The sequence below is a fragment of the Zymoseptoria tritici genome, chromosome 5 (genome assembly GCF_000219625.1).
Source record: "Zymoseptoria tritici IPO323 chromosome 5, whole genome shotgun sequence".
NCBI lineage: Eukaryota > Fungi > Ascomycota > Dothideomycetes > Mycosphaerellales > Mycosphaerellaceae > Zymoseptoria > Zymoseptoria tritici.
In genome coordinates this window covers 1,444,743-1,457,063 of record NC_018214.1, presented here as the reverse complement: position 1 = coordinate 1,457,063, position 12,321 = coordinate 1,444,743, and the positions used below count along the sequence as shown (strand labels likewise).

At 53.1% G+C, this 12,321-nt stretch overlaps 6 protein-coding genes across 6 annotated transcripts; 4 read left to right on the top strand and 2 right to left on the bottom strand.

The window, feature by feature from the left end:
• Positions 1–255: 255 nt before the first annotated feature.
• Positions 256–1,908, top strand: MYCGRDRAFT_86126 (uncharacterized protein; the record flags this gene model as incomplete). Its single annotated transcript, XM_003852549.1, has 6 exons — positions 256–416; positions 468–500; positions 554–623; positions 674–1,256; positions 1,307–1,392; positions 1,447–1,908. The coding sequence occupies 6 exons, from the start codon at positions 256–258 to the stop codon at positions 1,906–1,908; spliced, it is 1,395 nt and encodes a 464-aa protein (XP_003852597.1).
• Positions 1,909–2,979: 1,071 nt separating this feature from the next.
• On the top strand, positions 2,980–4,387 carry MYCGRDRAFT_100239 (uncharacterized protein; the record flags this gene model as incomplete). The annotated part of the gene is made up of 2 exons (XM_003852550.1): positions 2,980–3,060; positions 3,141–4,387. The coding sequence occupies 2 exons, from the start codon at positions 2,980–2,982 to the stop codon at positions 4,176–4,178; spliced, it is 1,119 nt and encodes a 372-aa protein (XP_003852598.1).
• Positions 4,388–4,554: 167 nt separating this feature from the next.
• On the bottom strand, positions 4,555–5,673 carry MYCGRDRAFT_72213 (uncharacterized protein; the record flags this gene model as incomplete). The annotated part of the gene is made up of 1 exon (XM_003852171.1): positions 4,555–5,673. One exon carries the CDS (start codon positions 5,671–5,673, stop codon positions 4,555–4,557), a length of 1,119 nt encoding a protein of 372 aa, XP_003852219.1.
• A 1,990-nt stretch (positions 5,674–7,663) lies between these two features.
• On the top strand, positions 7,664–9,045 carry MYCGRDRAFT_72208 (uncharacterized protein; the record flags this gene model as incomplete). The annotated part of the gene is made up of 4 exons (XM_003852551.1): positions 7,664–7,720; positions 7,779–8,019; positions 8,067–8,076; positions 8,127–9,045. The coding sequence occupies 4 exons, from the start codon at positions 7,664–7,666 to the stop codon at positions 9,043–9,045; spliced, it is 1,227 nt and encodes a 408-aa protein (XP_003852599.1).
• A 186-nt stretch (positions 9,046–9,231) lies between these two features.
• MYCGRDRAFT_43038 (uncharacterized protein) lies at positions 9,232–9,792 on the bottom strand (the record flags this gene model as incomplete). The annotated part of the gene is made up of 1 exon (XM_003852170.1): positions 9,232–9,792. One exon carries the CDS (start codon positions 9,790–9,792, stop codon positions 9,232–9,234), a length of 561 nt encoding a protein of 186 aa, XP_003852218.1.
• Positions 9,793–10,328: 536 nt separating this feature from the next.
• MYCGRDRAFT_93271 (uncharacterized protein) lies at positions 10,329–11,363 on the top strand (the record flags this gene model as incomplete). Its single annotated transcript, XM_003852552.1, has 1 exon — positions 10,329–11,363. One exon carries the CDS (start codon positions 10,329–10,331, stop codon positions 11,361–11,363), a length of 1,035 nt encoding a protein of 344 aa, XP_003852600.1.
• Between the last annotated feature and the right edge of the window lie 958 nt (positions 11,364–12,321).

Sequence of the window (12,321 nt, the reverse complement as noted above, 5' to 3'; positions counted from 1 at the left end):
TATGACAGACCTGGCATTCGACATGGTAGCTTAGCCATCGTTGTCGAAAGGGCCAGCATTCATCCATGAATGTCTTTTCAAGGGCGCGCCAAGTCCACCGCTTCGAGGTTTTCCGTCGGGAAAGTTGTCCGTCGGGCAAGCGATGCCCAACAAGTACGACTATCGGAGAGATGTTCTACAATACCGTATATAGTCCACCGCTCTCAGTATATTCACCGTCTTCTCCTTGTCTACAATCAAGCTCACGTCACAGAAATGGCAAAGCTGTATCAGAACGTTGACTCTGCACAGTTGCAGCGTGATGCTGACGATTGTTTGTTGACCTACGGAACGGATTTCCACCCTGAAATCATTACCAATGCCGAAGGGCAATCCATCACCACGGCGAGCGGTCATCGCATGTTGGACTGGACGAGGTACGAAGCCATCGAAGTGGAAGATAATTGATTTTCTGACTTGCCTCCCAGCGGACAGATGTCGACCCTCATAGGTCACGCAAAGTAAGTGCATGATTGATTGACCATCAGAGGAAGTCGTTCTGATGCAGCCACAGCCCAGAGATCGTCGAGACAATTCATGCGCACGCTCGCAACCTCGATCATCTTTTCAGTGGAATGCTTTCGGTCGGGCATCGTCCAATCAAGGATACGTTCGTCGCTGATTGTGCATGCAGCCTCCGGTCATATCGCTTGCAAAGCGCTTGACATCGGTCACACCTCCCGGACTGGACAAAGCTCTCTTCCTGAGCACCGGTGGCGAGAGCAACGAGGCCGCAATCCGACTGGCCAAGTTCTACACCGGCAAGTTCGAGATCGTTGGGCTGGCGTCTAGCTGGCACGGCGTGACTTCCGGTGCAATTGCAGCACAATACCATGCTGGCCGTGCTGGCTACGGTCCGAACATGCCTGGCAACATCGCTTTGCCGACTCCAAACTCCTATCGATCAATCTTCAGACATCCCGATGGCTCGCATGATTGGAAGACCGAGCTTGAATATGGTTTCGATCTCGTCGACAAGCAGTCCTGTGGCTCGCTAGCCGCCTTGATCCTCGAGCCAATCCTATCGTCGGGTGGCATGCTTGTCCTCCCACCAGGATACCTGAAGGCCGTAAAGCAACACTGCGAGCGAAGAGGCATGCTGTTGATTATTGATGAAGCCCAGACCGGCATTGGTCGGGCTGGTGACATGTTTGCTTTCCAGCACTTCGCTGAGGATGATGGAGTCGTGCCGGACATTTTGACCTTGAGCAAGACCTGTGAGTTTTCAAAAACTGAGCCATCTGCCACATCGCTGACGCCAGCCCAGTGGGCAATGGTCTGCCACTCAGCGCCGTTGTTACCAGCAACAAAATTGCCAGCTTTGCGAAGGAGAACAACTTCCTATTCTACACAGTAGGGCATATTCCTGAAGCTGTGCTCCCGAAGTCATCGCTAACGCACAACCAGACGCACATCAATGACCCTCTGCCCGCCGCGGTAGGCGACAAAGTGCTGGAGATCGTGATTCGGGATCACCTTGTCGAGCGCTCACGAGAGATGGGCAAAGTTTTCCAGGAGCGACTCCGAGCTTTGCAGTCCCGCTACGGTTGCATCGGCGATGTACGCGGACGTGGTCTCATGGCCGGCGTCGAGATCGTCGCCGACCGTGTGACCAAGGAAGGCGACATTGACCTGGGAGCAGCGATTGGAAAGAGAATGACCGAAAATGGTCTCTGGGCTCAGCTATCCACGATGGCGTCTTTCGGCGGTGTTTTCAGACTCGCTCCGCCGCTCACTACGACTGACGAGGAGCTCATGGCTGGGCTTGATATCATCGAGGAGGCATTCGCGTCGACTCCAGGCACGAAGCCACTGTATGAGAGAGACGTGGCGGCAGCATATGACTCGCAAGTCGATGCAAGGCTTTGATTGAAGCGACTCAGGATCGGCGGAAGAGGTGTACGATGCCTTGGTCGAATCTTGTCCGTTTGTTGTCGATGTGGAAAGGAGGAAAAGGATGCTGGCGAAGATCGATGTTGATTTCAGTAAGAGTAAGAGCACCGCGGACCCTTTGCGATCCGTGCTCAAGAAAACAATTACGACCTCCCCGTGCCGACTTGTACCTACTTCACTCGTCTTGCTTCGGTAATAAGTTCTAGATGGTCATTGTATCCTCGCCATGGATTTCGCACTCGAAGTTCTGTTCGATCTGTGTGACGATGAGAGCTCGTGAATGATGGGCCATGCATGAACCTAACCGAAAACTCCGCCACAGAGCTTATCGTCATTGACAGGATGGCGTACTATACGTGAGTTTCCCTCACTACGGCGAATTTGTAATTTCGCGATTCCCGGTATAGAGAAAGGCTCTCTCGGATCTGTCTATATAAGCCTCGCCGATACGCATAACTACTCTTACGTGCTCTTAGGTAGGCTACCTATATAATACCGCTAGTTTTCTATTATCGCCGCCGGTATATTGCCGCCGCCGGTATGTTGCCGCCGCCGCGCTATTATAAAATATATATAGGAATTTCGACTCGGTACTATGTTATCGTCCGCCGGAATTCTAGCCTAGTATAAAGTCTACGCCGGAGTGCCTTAATATACTGCACTCCCGACGACGACGGCGACCGACGAGGAGTGTCTTATATCGCCTATCCCTAGGATAGATTATTATCTACATATATACGAACATATTTAGCAACCTTAAAGGCTACGTAGACATACAAAACTCGACAGCGAGCACTTTATATATGTCGAAATAGTAAAGATGTCGTAGTGAGGGAAACTTATGTTTAGTACACCATCACAGCGTCCAAGCGGCTTACTACGCTTAATTTCCAGTGTTGTCTACGGTGACACTTGTGCGATGTCTGACCCCGTAGATCGCCATGTCGTACCAAGGGATCGAGAACGATTGTTGGTCCACCGAGCCCGCGACAAGACCTCACAACCCGATCGAATACGAGTCGAAGGTATACCAGAAAGGTCTACGATATGAGCGGCCGCCACTCACATATCAAACGCAAAGATGGGAACAGGACGCTCAAGATCAAATGTCTTCGGATGCGAGAGCAAGTCATACTGCATTTCATTGCAAGAGGCAAGACTAACCTCGGCGGCAGGAATATCTGATGGGGAACGCTGGCACTGGAGAGACCTCCGCGAAAAACTTGAAGGCATTCAAGAAGTGGTCAATAGTACCTTCACGCATGGTCAAGACTGAAACTCTTCCGGATCTATCGACCACCGTCCTTGGCCAAACAGTGTCTTTCCCGATAGCTGTCGCTCCGATTGGATGTCAACGAATGTTCGATGCCGAGGGCGAACTGGCATCGGCCAAAGCAGCAGAGATCGAATGTGTACCGTACATCTTGTCAACAGCGTCCAGTGCTAGCATCGAAGACGTGGCCAAAGCGAACGGCGATGGTATACGTTGGTTCCAGCTCTACTGGCCTAGAGACAACGACCTGACGGCTTCGCTGCTCTCGCGAGCCAAGACATGGGGATTCTCTGCACTTTTCGTGACGCTCGACACCTACATTCTGGGTTGGCGACCATCGGACATGGATAACGGCTACAATCCATTCCTCCGTTCGGACTCAATAGGTGTTGCGATTGGGTTCTCGGATCCCGTGTTCCGATCGAAGTTCAAGTCTCTGCATGGTGTAGAGATTGAGGAGAACTACCGCGAAGCGGCGGCAGAGTGGACGAAGACCATGTTCCCAGTTTCATCACGCGGATGGGACGATATCAAATGGCTGCAGGAGAATTGGGACGGACCGATTGTACTCAAGGGGATACAATCAGTCGCAGATGCTCTGAAGTGTGTCGAGTTAGGTGTTGCCGGCATCGTGGTGTCGAATCACGGCGGCCGACAAGTCGATGGCTGCGTCAGCTCGCTTGGCATGCTACCACGCATTGTCGATGCGGTGGGAGGCAGGTTGGATGTCTTCTTTGACTCTGGAATTAGATGTGGCAGTGACATCGTCAAGGCGCTCGCTCTGGGGGCCAAGATGTGTCTCATAGGACGACCGTACATCTATGGCCTTGCTCTTGGAGGAGAAGTTGGGTGCTCGCATGTGCTCAGGAGTCTGAGTGGAGACATGGAGCTTACACTACATCTCGCTGGAGTGGAGTCGATCCGACCTGAGCATCTCAATCGCTCAATTTTGATCAGGGAGGATGAGCTGTAAGGCATACCGCTTTTGGTACTCGAACAGAAGTCAGATAGGCTTGATTGCTCAACTGATGGTGGTATACGCTTGGCCACAACGCCTCCCGCGATCTTACGCCGCCGAAGCCATGTCGCCGCGAGGATCGGTGTGGCCGCATTGGTGACCCGGGTCGGAAGTGGTAGCCGATAGCTTCATCGATTCTGGACAGCACACTTGTCCACCATGTACCTCATCGATTACTTGGACGACGCAAACCTCTTCCACTCCTGAGCTGCCAGCTCTCGCACATCCTCTGTGGCCTTGGATCAGCACAACTCGTAAAGATGAGCACGCCAATAGTGTGCACTTACCGGTAATACCTTCCGGATCTTCTAACGCGGCATAGTGGCCACCGTCATTTCGTTCTGGTCGAGTCAGCATGGTCGAAACCCGGGAGCGGGTCGGACTCCTCACCTTTGTAATACACCAAATTACCCGTCCTCTCCACAGCACGCTTCGAACTCGGCTCCGTGTCCCAGTAAAAGGACGTATACCCGAACGGCACAGTGATGCGATTGTGCTCCTCCATCGCGAAGCTGGCAAAATTCTCATGGCGGACATTCTCATAATAGCACAGCATACTGGGCATGATGCAGTCCGTGAAGTAGTACAGACTCGCGGTCGCCAGAATGCATTGCGTCCAGTACCTGCGCTTCTGCTTTTCCGGATCCGCGGCTTCGTTGTACTTCTCGCCGACCCACATCAAGATTCCCATCGGATTGTCGTTGAAGCCGAACCCGATCGTATGCGGGCGTGTTCTCATCTTGATGGCGTATCCCATGTGGTTCTCCAGCCAGTCGTCGACTCGAGCCTGTACTTCCTGCTCGCGCTTTGTGTACTCCACGCCTTCCGGTAGTGGAGATGGAGCGAAGTTGAAATGGACCAGCTTGCAGGAGTCAGTGTATTTCGATCCCAGCTCACGCCCGACCCAGTGGCCCCAGTCGCCGGTCTGGATCATGTACTCCTTGTACCCCAGTCGCTTCATGAGTGCGTCGAAGAGGCGGGCGTTGTCCTGCAGCGTCCAGCCGGCCTTTGGTGGCCAGTCGGAGAAACAGTACCCTGGCATGGAGGGAACAACTACGTTAAACGCGGGTAGACTTGGATCTTCGGGATTAGACAATGGTCCCCAGACCTGGCTAAACTCGTAGAAGGAGCCTGGCCAGCCGTGGACCATGATCAAAGGAATGGCGTCCTCCCTTTTGGATCTCGCATGCACAAAATGAATCTTGACCCCCTCAATGTGGGTCATGTAGTGCGGTGCAGAGTTGATCTTTTCTTGATGCTCGAACCAATCGAAGTCTCCTATCCAGGCATCGTAAAGATTCTTTCCCCATTCGTACGTTGGACCGTATTTGTTTCCTGCATTAGGAACGATCTCTTTCGGTGGCAGTCTGGTGTCTTTGAGCTTGCGTTTCAACCGCTCGACATCTTCTTTGGGAATGTCGACCTTGAAAGGCGTGATCTCTTCAGACATGGTTGCTGCTATAATATAACAATGGACCTGTGGAGTGTGATTGAGTAGAACGATGACCTCGCAGTTAAAGAACAGTGGTGGTATCGTTACCGGACATCGACAATGACGCAGTTCTGATATAAAGCACGAAGATGTGGGGAGGCGGGGTCAACACAGACGAGTGCCTGGTTTTCATGCCAACGAGAAGTGGTTTCGGTAAGAAGCAATTGCTAAAAGACATCTAGATCGTCGCCAGAAAGGCCTCGAGCGGGAAGTAGTTATGTTCACGCTTGCGCTTCTGCTTGCCGCATTCTGGAGCGCTTCCACCTTCCGAGATTTCAGATCGGGGTGAAGGCGCTTGATAAGGACATTCTTTCTTTGTCAAAGGCAATGCGCAGCAACGATACAGAAAAAGAAAAAAATAACATTCACCTCTCCATAGATGCACTGCATCCTGCACAGGCTAGTCGTATACGTACCTCTGTGATCCCGCTTAAATTGCACCGCATGTGTCTGACTCCGTGGGCTTGGACTGTGCAGTCTGTGCCAGAGAAAGGAACCATAATTCGAGAAGGATGTGGAACTATGAGAGGAAGGAAAGCAACGACAATGCTTTCGTCCTTCAAACTCACACCATACCAACCAAGCCCCCGAATTCCGAGTTACGTAGCGCGGTTTGAGCGGAGCCATGGAGGTAGAAGGGAAGTTTCGCTGCAGGCAGAGGCCTGTCTTGCTGTCTTCTGCCAGTCGATCCTCTGGAACCCAGCGTCTGGCCTGCTTAAGCCATGTCGACTCGGTGCCCGATGCTCCCATGCTTCACTGCAGCACCTGGAGCACCTGCTCATCTTCTTGCTGCGCACGCTGGACACCTACCAGCAACATACTCCACCTGCTGGGGAATATGGCATGATGAAGGCTCCCGCTGACCTCTCGCCCGAGCCGTGACGGCTGGAATACAGTATGTGTGCATGTAGCCTTTTTGCTTGTAGTGACTGCAGCGGTGGTAGATGATGTTGGGGAGATGATGGCACATACTTCTGAGAGCGGTCCTTGACGATAGTTGCTGCCAATTGTGTTGACGACCTGCTGATCGAAGTGCTGACGTCGAAGGGCTTGCTGTGGTTGCTGATGGTGGATGACTTGTCGTGCGAGACGATGACGAAGCGTGTTCGTGAAAGGGTGATAAGTACGATGAGCCGTCCTTCAAATGCGAATGACATCGTACGAAGCATGCAAAGATGCTCATGACCAAGGACAGATTCACCACCTTCAATTCACCTCGTCCACATCCGATCATGCTACCTCCGTGCTTCCGCTCAAACTGCACCATCCAAGCCAGCCGAGCGATACCTGTACGGTGAAAGTTGCCAGGAAAATTGGGGAGACGTGCATCAGGACCGTAGATATTTGCTCTCACGGTCCTGTTGGCAATGTGTCTCTACGCTGTCGTGTGATATGCACCGCACGAGGTGGGCCTAATTGGTTTGTTTTGGAGTGTTGGGAGGTATCAGATGCAAAGGGCGTCAAACCATCGATCAAGCCTTACTGACAATGTTCACCACGGCGAAGTACTGCGGCAGCTGTTTCTCAGGGCAACACACAGTACAGTTCTCCATCCGAGCTGATCTGGAGCTTTGTGTTGTGCCAGCATGTAGCCGACTCCGGAAAGGGTGCTGGTATCCAAGAGTGCCTCGAAATGCTCGCCGTCAGTCGGGCGAAATGTGAGCCTCGAGCTGGCTGGTAGTATCGTGGCGCCTACGACAGGCTAGAACGGACGTCTGGCGGTGAGGATGTGATGGGGGAGATTTTGCTGTCGTGGCAGAAGAAGACCTGAGATGAGACTTGAATTGAGAGGCCTAAAATCTTCCTCTGTCACTGCCCGGATTTTCCCATCAATCATTAATTGGACTTTTCATGACCGGGTCTTGAATTCAATCATCTGGGCATGGTTCAAAATTATTTGCTTCCAATCGGAACTCAACATCACCTCTGCATCATGTCAGAGGATGACATGCTTGCTCGATCGCTACCGTCTGCTTTGACCTTTGATCTTGTAGCGAAGTGCTCTGTACGTACCAAACCACCATCGTAACCAGTATCTTTCGCTGAGTTCCCGGTCTTCACAGACGACAAAAGCCCGAGCAGCAACGCTCAATCTTCCTCATGGGCCAGTTCAACTTCCACTTTTCATGCCGGTGGCAACGCAAGCATCGCTGAAAGGACTCACGCCGATTCAACTTGAGGAGACCAGCTGCAGACTGTGTCTCAACAACACCTATCACCTTGGACTCAAACCTGGGCAGCAGACTCTGGACGCGATTGGTGGTGCGCACAAGCTACAGTCATGGAAACACAACATCCTAACAGGTAATTTATGACTATATATGTCATAGATTGTGGCTAACAACGACCAGATAGCGGAGGGTATGAGCAAAGATTCAGAGCCTAGAGAGGTCGAGCTGACCATTCTCAAGCTTCCAAATGGTCTCCCTACTCCAGCTAGCTAAAGTCACCGAAGAAGGTGTTCGGTTTCTGAGTCCACACGACGGTACACCTATGCTGCTCACACCGGAACACTCAATATCACTCCAGAACTCCATCGGCTCCGACATAATGATGCAACTCGATGATGTGATTGCCACGACTTCACCAGACCACGCCCGAATCAAGGAAGCAATGCACCGATCAGTACGCTGGCTAGATCGTTGCATCGCAGCCCACAAGAACCCAACCACCCAGAACCTCTTCTGCATCATACAAGGAGGCCTAGATCTCGATCTGCGCCGGGAGTGCTGCGAAGCCATGGTGGCTCGGGATACGCCCGGAATCGCCATTGGAGGACTGAGTGGTGGAGAAGCGAAGTCGGAGTTCTGCAAGGTCGTCGATACGTGCACCAGTCTCTTCCCAGAGCGAAAGCCACGTTATGTGATGGGAGTCGGCTACCCAGAAGACATTCTCGTGTGTGTCGCTCTAGGCGCCGACATGTTTGATTGCGTCTGGCCGACGAGAACTGCACGCTTCGGCAACGCAGTCACCGGTGAAGGAGTGCTCAACCTGAAGCACGTGAGGTATGCGTACGACTTTGGTCCGGTGGAGGAGGGCTGCCCGTGCATATGCTGCCGAAGTGAAGAGCAGGGCGGTCTGGGCATCACCAGGGCCTACATATACCACACCGCCGCAAAAGAGACCGTCGGTGCACATCTGCTGAGCATCCACAATGTGCACTACCTGCTGAACCTCATGAAGAGGGCAAGAGAGGCCATTATTGCAGACAAGTATCCGGCCTTTTTGAAGAGCTACTTCAAGAAGTTGCATAGTGGCGAGAAGGACAAGTACCCCGAGTGGGCCGTGGACGCACTGCGAGGCGTTGGTGTGGACCTGCTGGAGGATTGAAGGCACAGGCAAGACGTGCAAGGTAGCTGCGTTTGATCATGCCAAATCCGCACAAAGTGATACCCAGAATCATAACAGACCTCCAAACCTGGGCCGTCCGGGCTTTCCACTGTCCCAATAATCCCCATTGTCCACTCAAAACTCCGAACACCATGCTCTGAACGCTGACAAAACCGTTGCAAACACTCACTCCCTTGAGTACGAAATCTTGCCCCTCTTGCTTGGCTTCGAATCTTCCTCCTCATCCTTCTCCGTCGGTCTCTTCTTCTTGTTCCCTGGAGCTTTGACTCCCGAAGCAACAGGCGTCGAAGCAGCCGTGTCCGCACGACTCAACTGCGGCGCCGTCGAACCCGTCGGAGTCGGCGCATGCGATGGCGTATTCGACTCAGGTCCCTCCTGCAAGCGCATCCATCCCACTGAGCTCCGACTAAACACTCGATCCTCCTCCCTCACACGTCCTCTTCTTCGATCGTCCACCGCGCCGCGACCGCCTGCTGAAATCGTTACGCCTTTCACCCAGCCGTCGAAGCCGCGGACGATGTTGCCTGAGTTGGCGGTTTCCTCGAGGTAATTGCCTTCGTGTTTGTGAATTTGTTCCTCGACCATGGCGAGCTGTTCGTCTAGCCGTCGCTTCTTCTCGAGGGTCGCGCGTAGGTTTGTTCGAAGGGATTCGTAGTAAGGTCGGCCGGGCTGGTCGGCGGCTGCTGATGTTTGCGCGGCCGAGTTGGGTGGTACATTTTCTCCCATGGTGCCGGTATACTTGATATATCGTCCTGATATCGATGCGCCTCGTGCTCAGGGCTTGGAGCGTGTGTGTAGGTTAAAACGGAAGTCGGCGAATGTCATAGAAAGCGCGGTGGAGTCGAGCTACCTGATGGTTCGACGATTCACAGCGGGCCCGAAATTGATTAAGGGACGTCAATTTACATGCAAGCGCGAGAGGAACTTCATCCTCCGAGACCGCAACTCTAAGGTTCCTGCTCTACCTCACCTGGACAACCATCCGACCGCACGAGAACATGATACCTCCGCGCTTAGACCGCGGTCAAGAGGGCTGCGCTCATCGAGGCTCGTCCACCTATCGTTTCCACGCCCGAACGTTCTCTGATCATCCAGTTGTTCTGCGCTTTGCCCCAGTTTGCTATTCGTTCTCTTTGTAGGTTGATCAATCTGCTTGCCTTGAAAAGGGGAAGCATGGGCTGTCTACTTCTACCTCTGTATCTACCTCTCGTGCTGCCCAATCTTTCGTCGAAATCTCAGAGCCCCTTGAAAACGGTACCAAGATGAATCTAGAGCCTGGTGAAGCTTTCGGCAACGCTGGCTACTATGCCATCCGTCCATCTCCTGGCAAAGGCAATGGAGCGTTTGCGCTCAAGAACATCAAAGCCGGAACCAGGATCTTAGTCGACCAAGCCCTCTTCGTCACAGAGCGACCGATGCCATATGTGAACGAAGGTGACGTCCAGCGTATCTTTGCGAACCTGAGCCCTCCCGCCAAAGCACAGTTCCTCGCACTGCCTCTCAACGCTTTGAATCGGAATGCACCGGATGCCAGCTTGTCCGCCAAATTCTACTCCAACATGTTCCACATTCGAGGCCAGCCGCGCGAAGGCTGCTTTGGGCACGCCTCTCGATTCAACCACTCGTGCGCTCCGAATTGCGCCATCACCACGAATGGTCAGTGGCAGCAGCAGCAGTGCCTTACTATCCGAGATGTTTCAGTCGGGGAAGATTTGACGTTTTCGTACACAGAAGATTTTCTGTTGATGACAACGCAGGAGCGCATGGAAGATCTCGCAATGGGTGGCTTCAGCTGCGGATGCACACTGTGCACTCAGCCAGCCGAAGATCGAGTTGTGAGTGATCTGCGACGAATGCTGATGCGCCACATGGCCTTTCTCTGGCGAGGCCACGATTCGAGAAGCGCAATACCGCAGGTCGGCGCGGAATATGTCCATCGCCACAGGGAATACATCGAGCAGCAGCGGCCAATCGGCGACACCTTGCCCATGATCCTCTTCGCTAAGCTAGCAGAGGCAGAGGGTATCATCAATAGGCTGCCGCAACTCGCCTATGGTCATGCCATTGCGGTCGTGCTGGATCATGCTCAAGCCAACGGGTTCCGGCGAGTACCATGGTCGGCGCTGCTGAACATCCGAGAATGGTCGCGGAAGGCTCGAATGATCCAGAGACTGCACACGGGTACAGAGACGTACAATCACGATCCGACCGAGCAAAGGTTCCGTTGGCTGTGTGATCGTGCAGACAGGATTAGTCTGAGTGGCACTTTGGAGGCACATCTGATTCGACACCACTGAAAGACAAGAAGTAGCGTCGATGTGTTGCAGGAATAGGCTGTGCCAGGCTGTCTTGCAGGACTAGATTAGATAGCGGGACAAACACACAGTCATGGATGCTCAAGGCATCCGAGCGGCCGCTTCTCCTCCAACGTCTCCAGGAAGTGGACTCTCGGCGGCCATGCAGACCGCAGTGGCGTATTCTCCGTCGTGGCTGATGCTTATTCGCGCCACTTGTCCGGGACGCTCGTCGTCTGCCGGTCTGGCGGTATCCACCTCGTGAGCATTGACATAATCAACGTCTTGAGTGTCATCAGCCGAACGGTCAAGAGTATTGTTTTGGTTGCGAGTTTCTGCGATATGATCGAAGATCACTGCGTAGACTCCTCTGCGGCCGTCATGCTCAGGAGCTCGACGTATCTCGACCTCCATCAGTCTCAAATTGCGAGGCTTCACAGCTTTGATAGCAGCCTCTTTGGCGGCCCATCTATGGGAGCAGCATCAGCACATTCATGAATCAGCAGTCTCACCATCTGCATGCAGTATCCTCGAGATCATGTACCTTCCAGCGAGATAGTCTACGGCGGTGCAGATACCATCCTCGGATTGCAGCAACGATCCCTTTGGTGGCATCCGGCCCCAGAACTCGCGTTGTTCGCTCTGCGTGAGGAGACGTCTTAAGAAGGCACGAAGGGAGCGATCTTCGTCGATATCCTTGAGCACCAAGCGGCGAAGGCGGGGCTTGTGGATAGTATCAATGCCAATTCCAAGCTGAAGAGGGAATGGTCGAGGTGGCATGGCGGGTGTTGCAAATGACTGGGTTGGTGAATAGGCTTGAAAGAAGATCCTCTGATGTCAGACCTTCACATGCTCCAGCTCGCCAATCATCGGCTTATGTCAGCCATTTTTTGACGGCGAACCCGACATTCCAAACTTCGACAGAATCTCCACGATGTACGACCGTCTCAGTGCTTTCGAA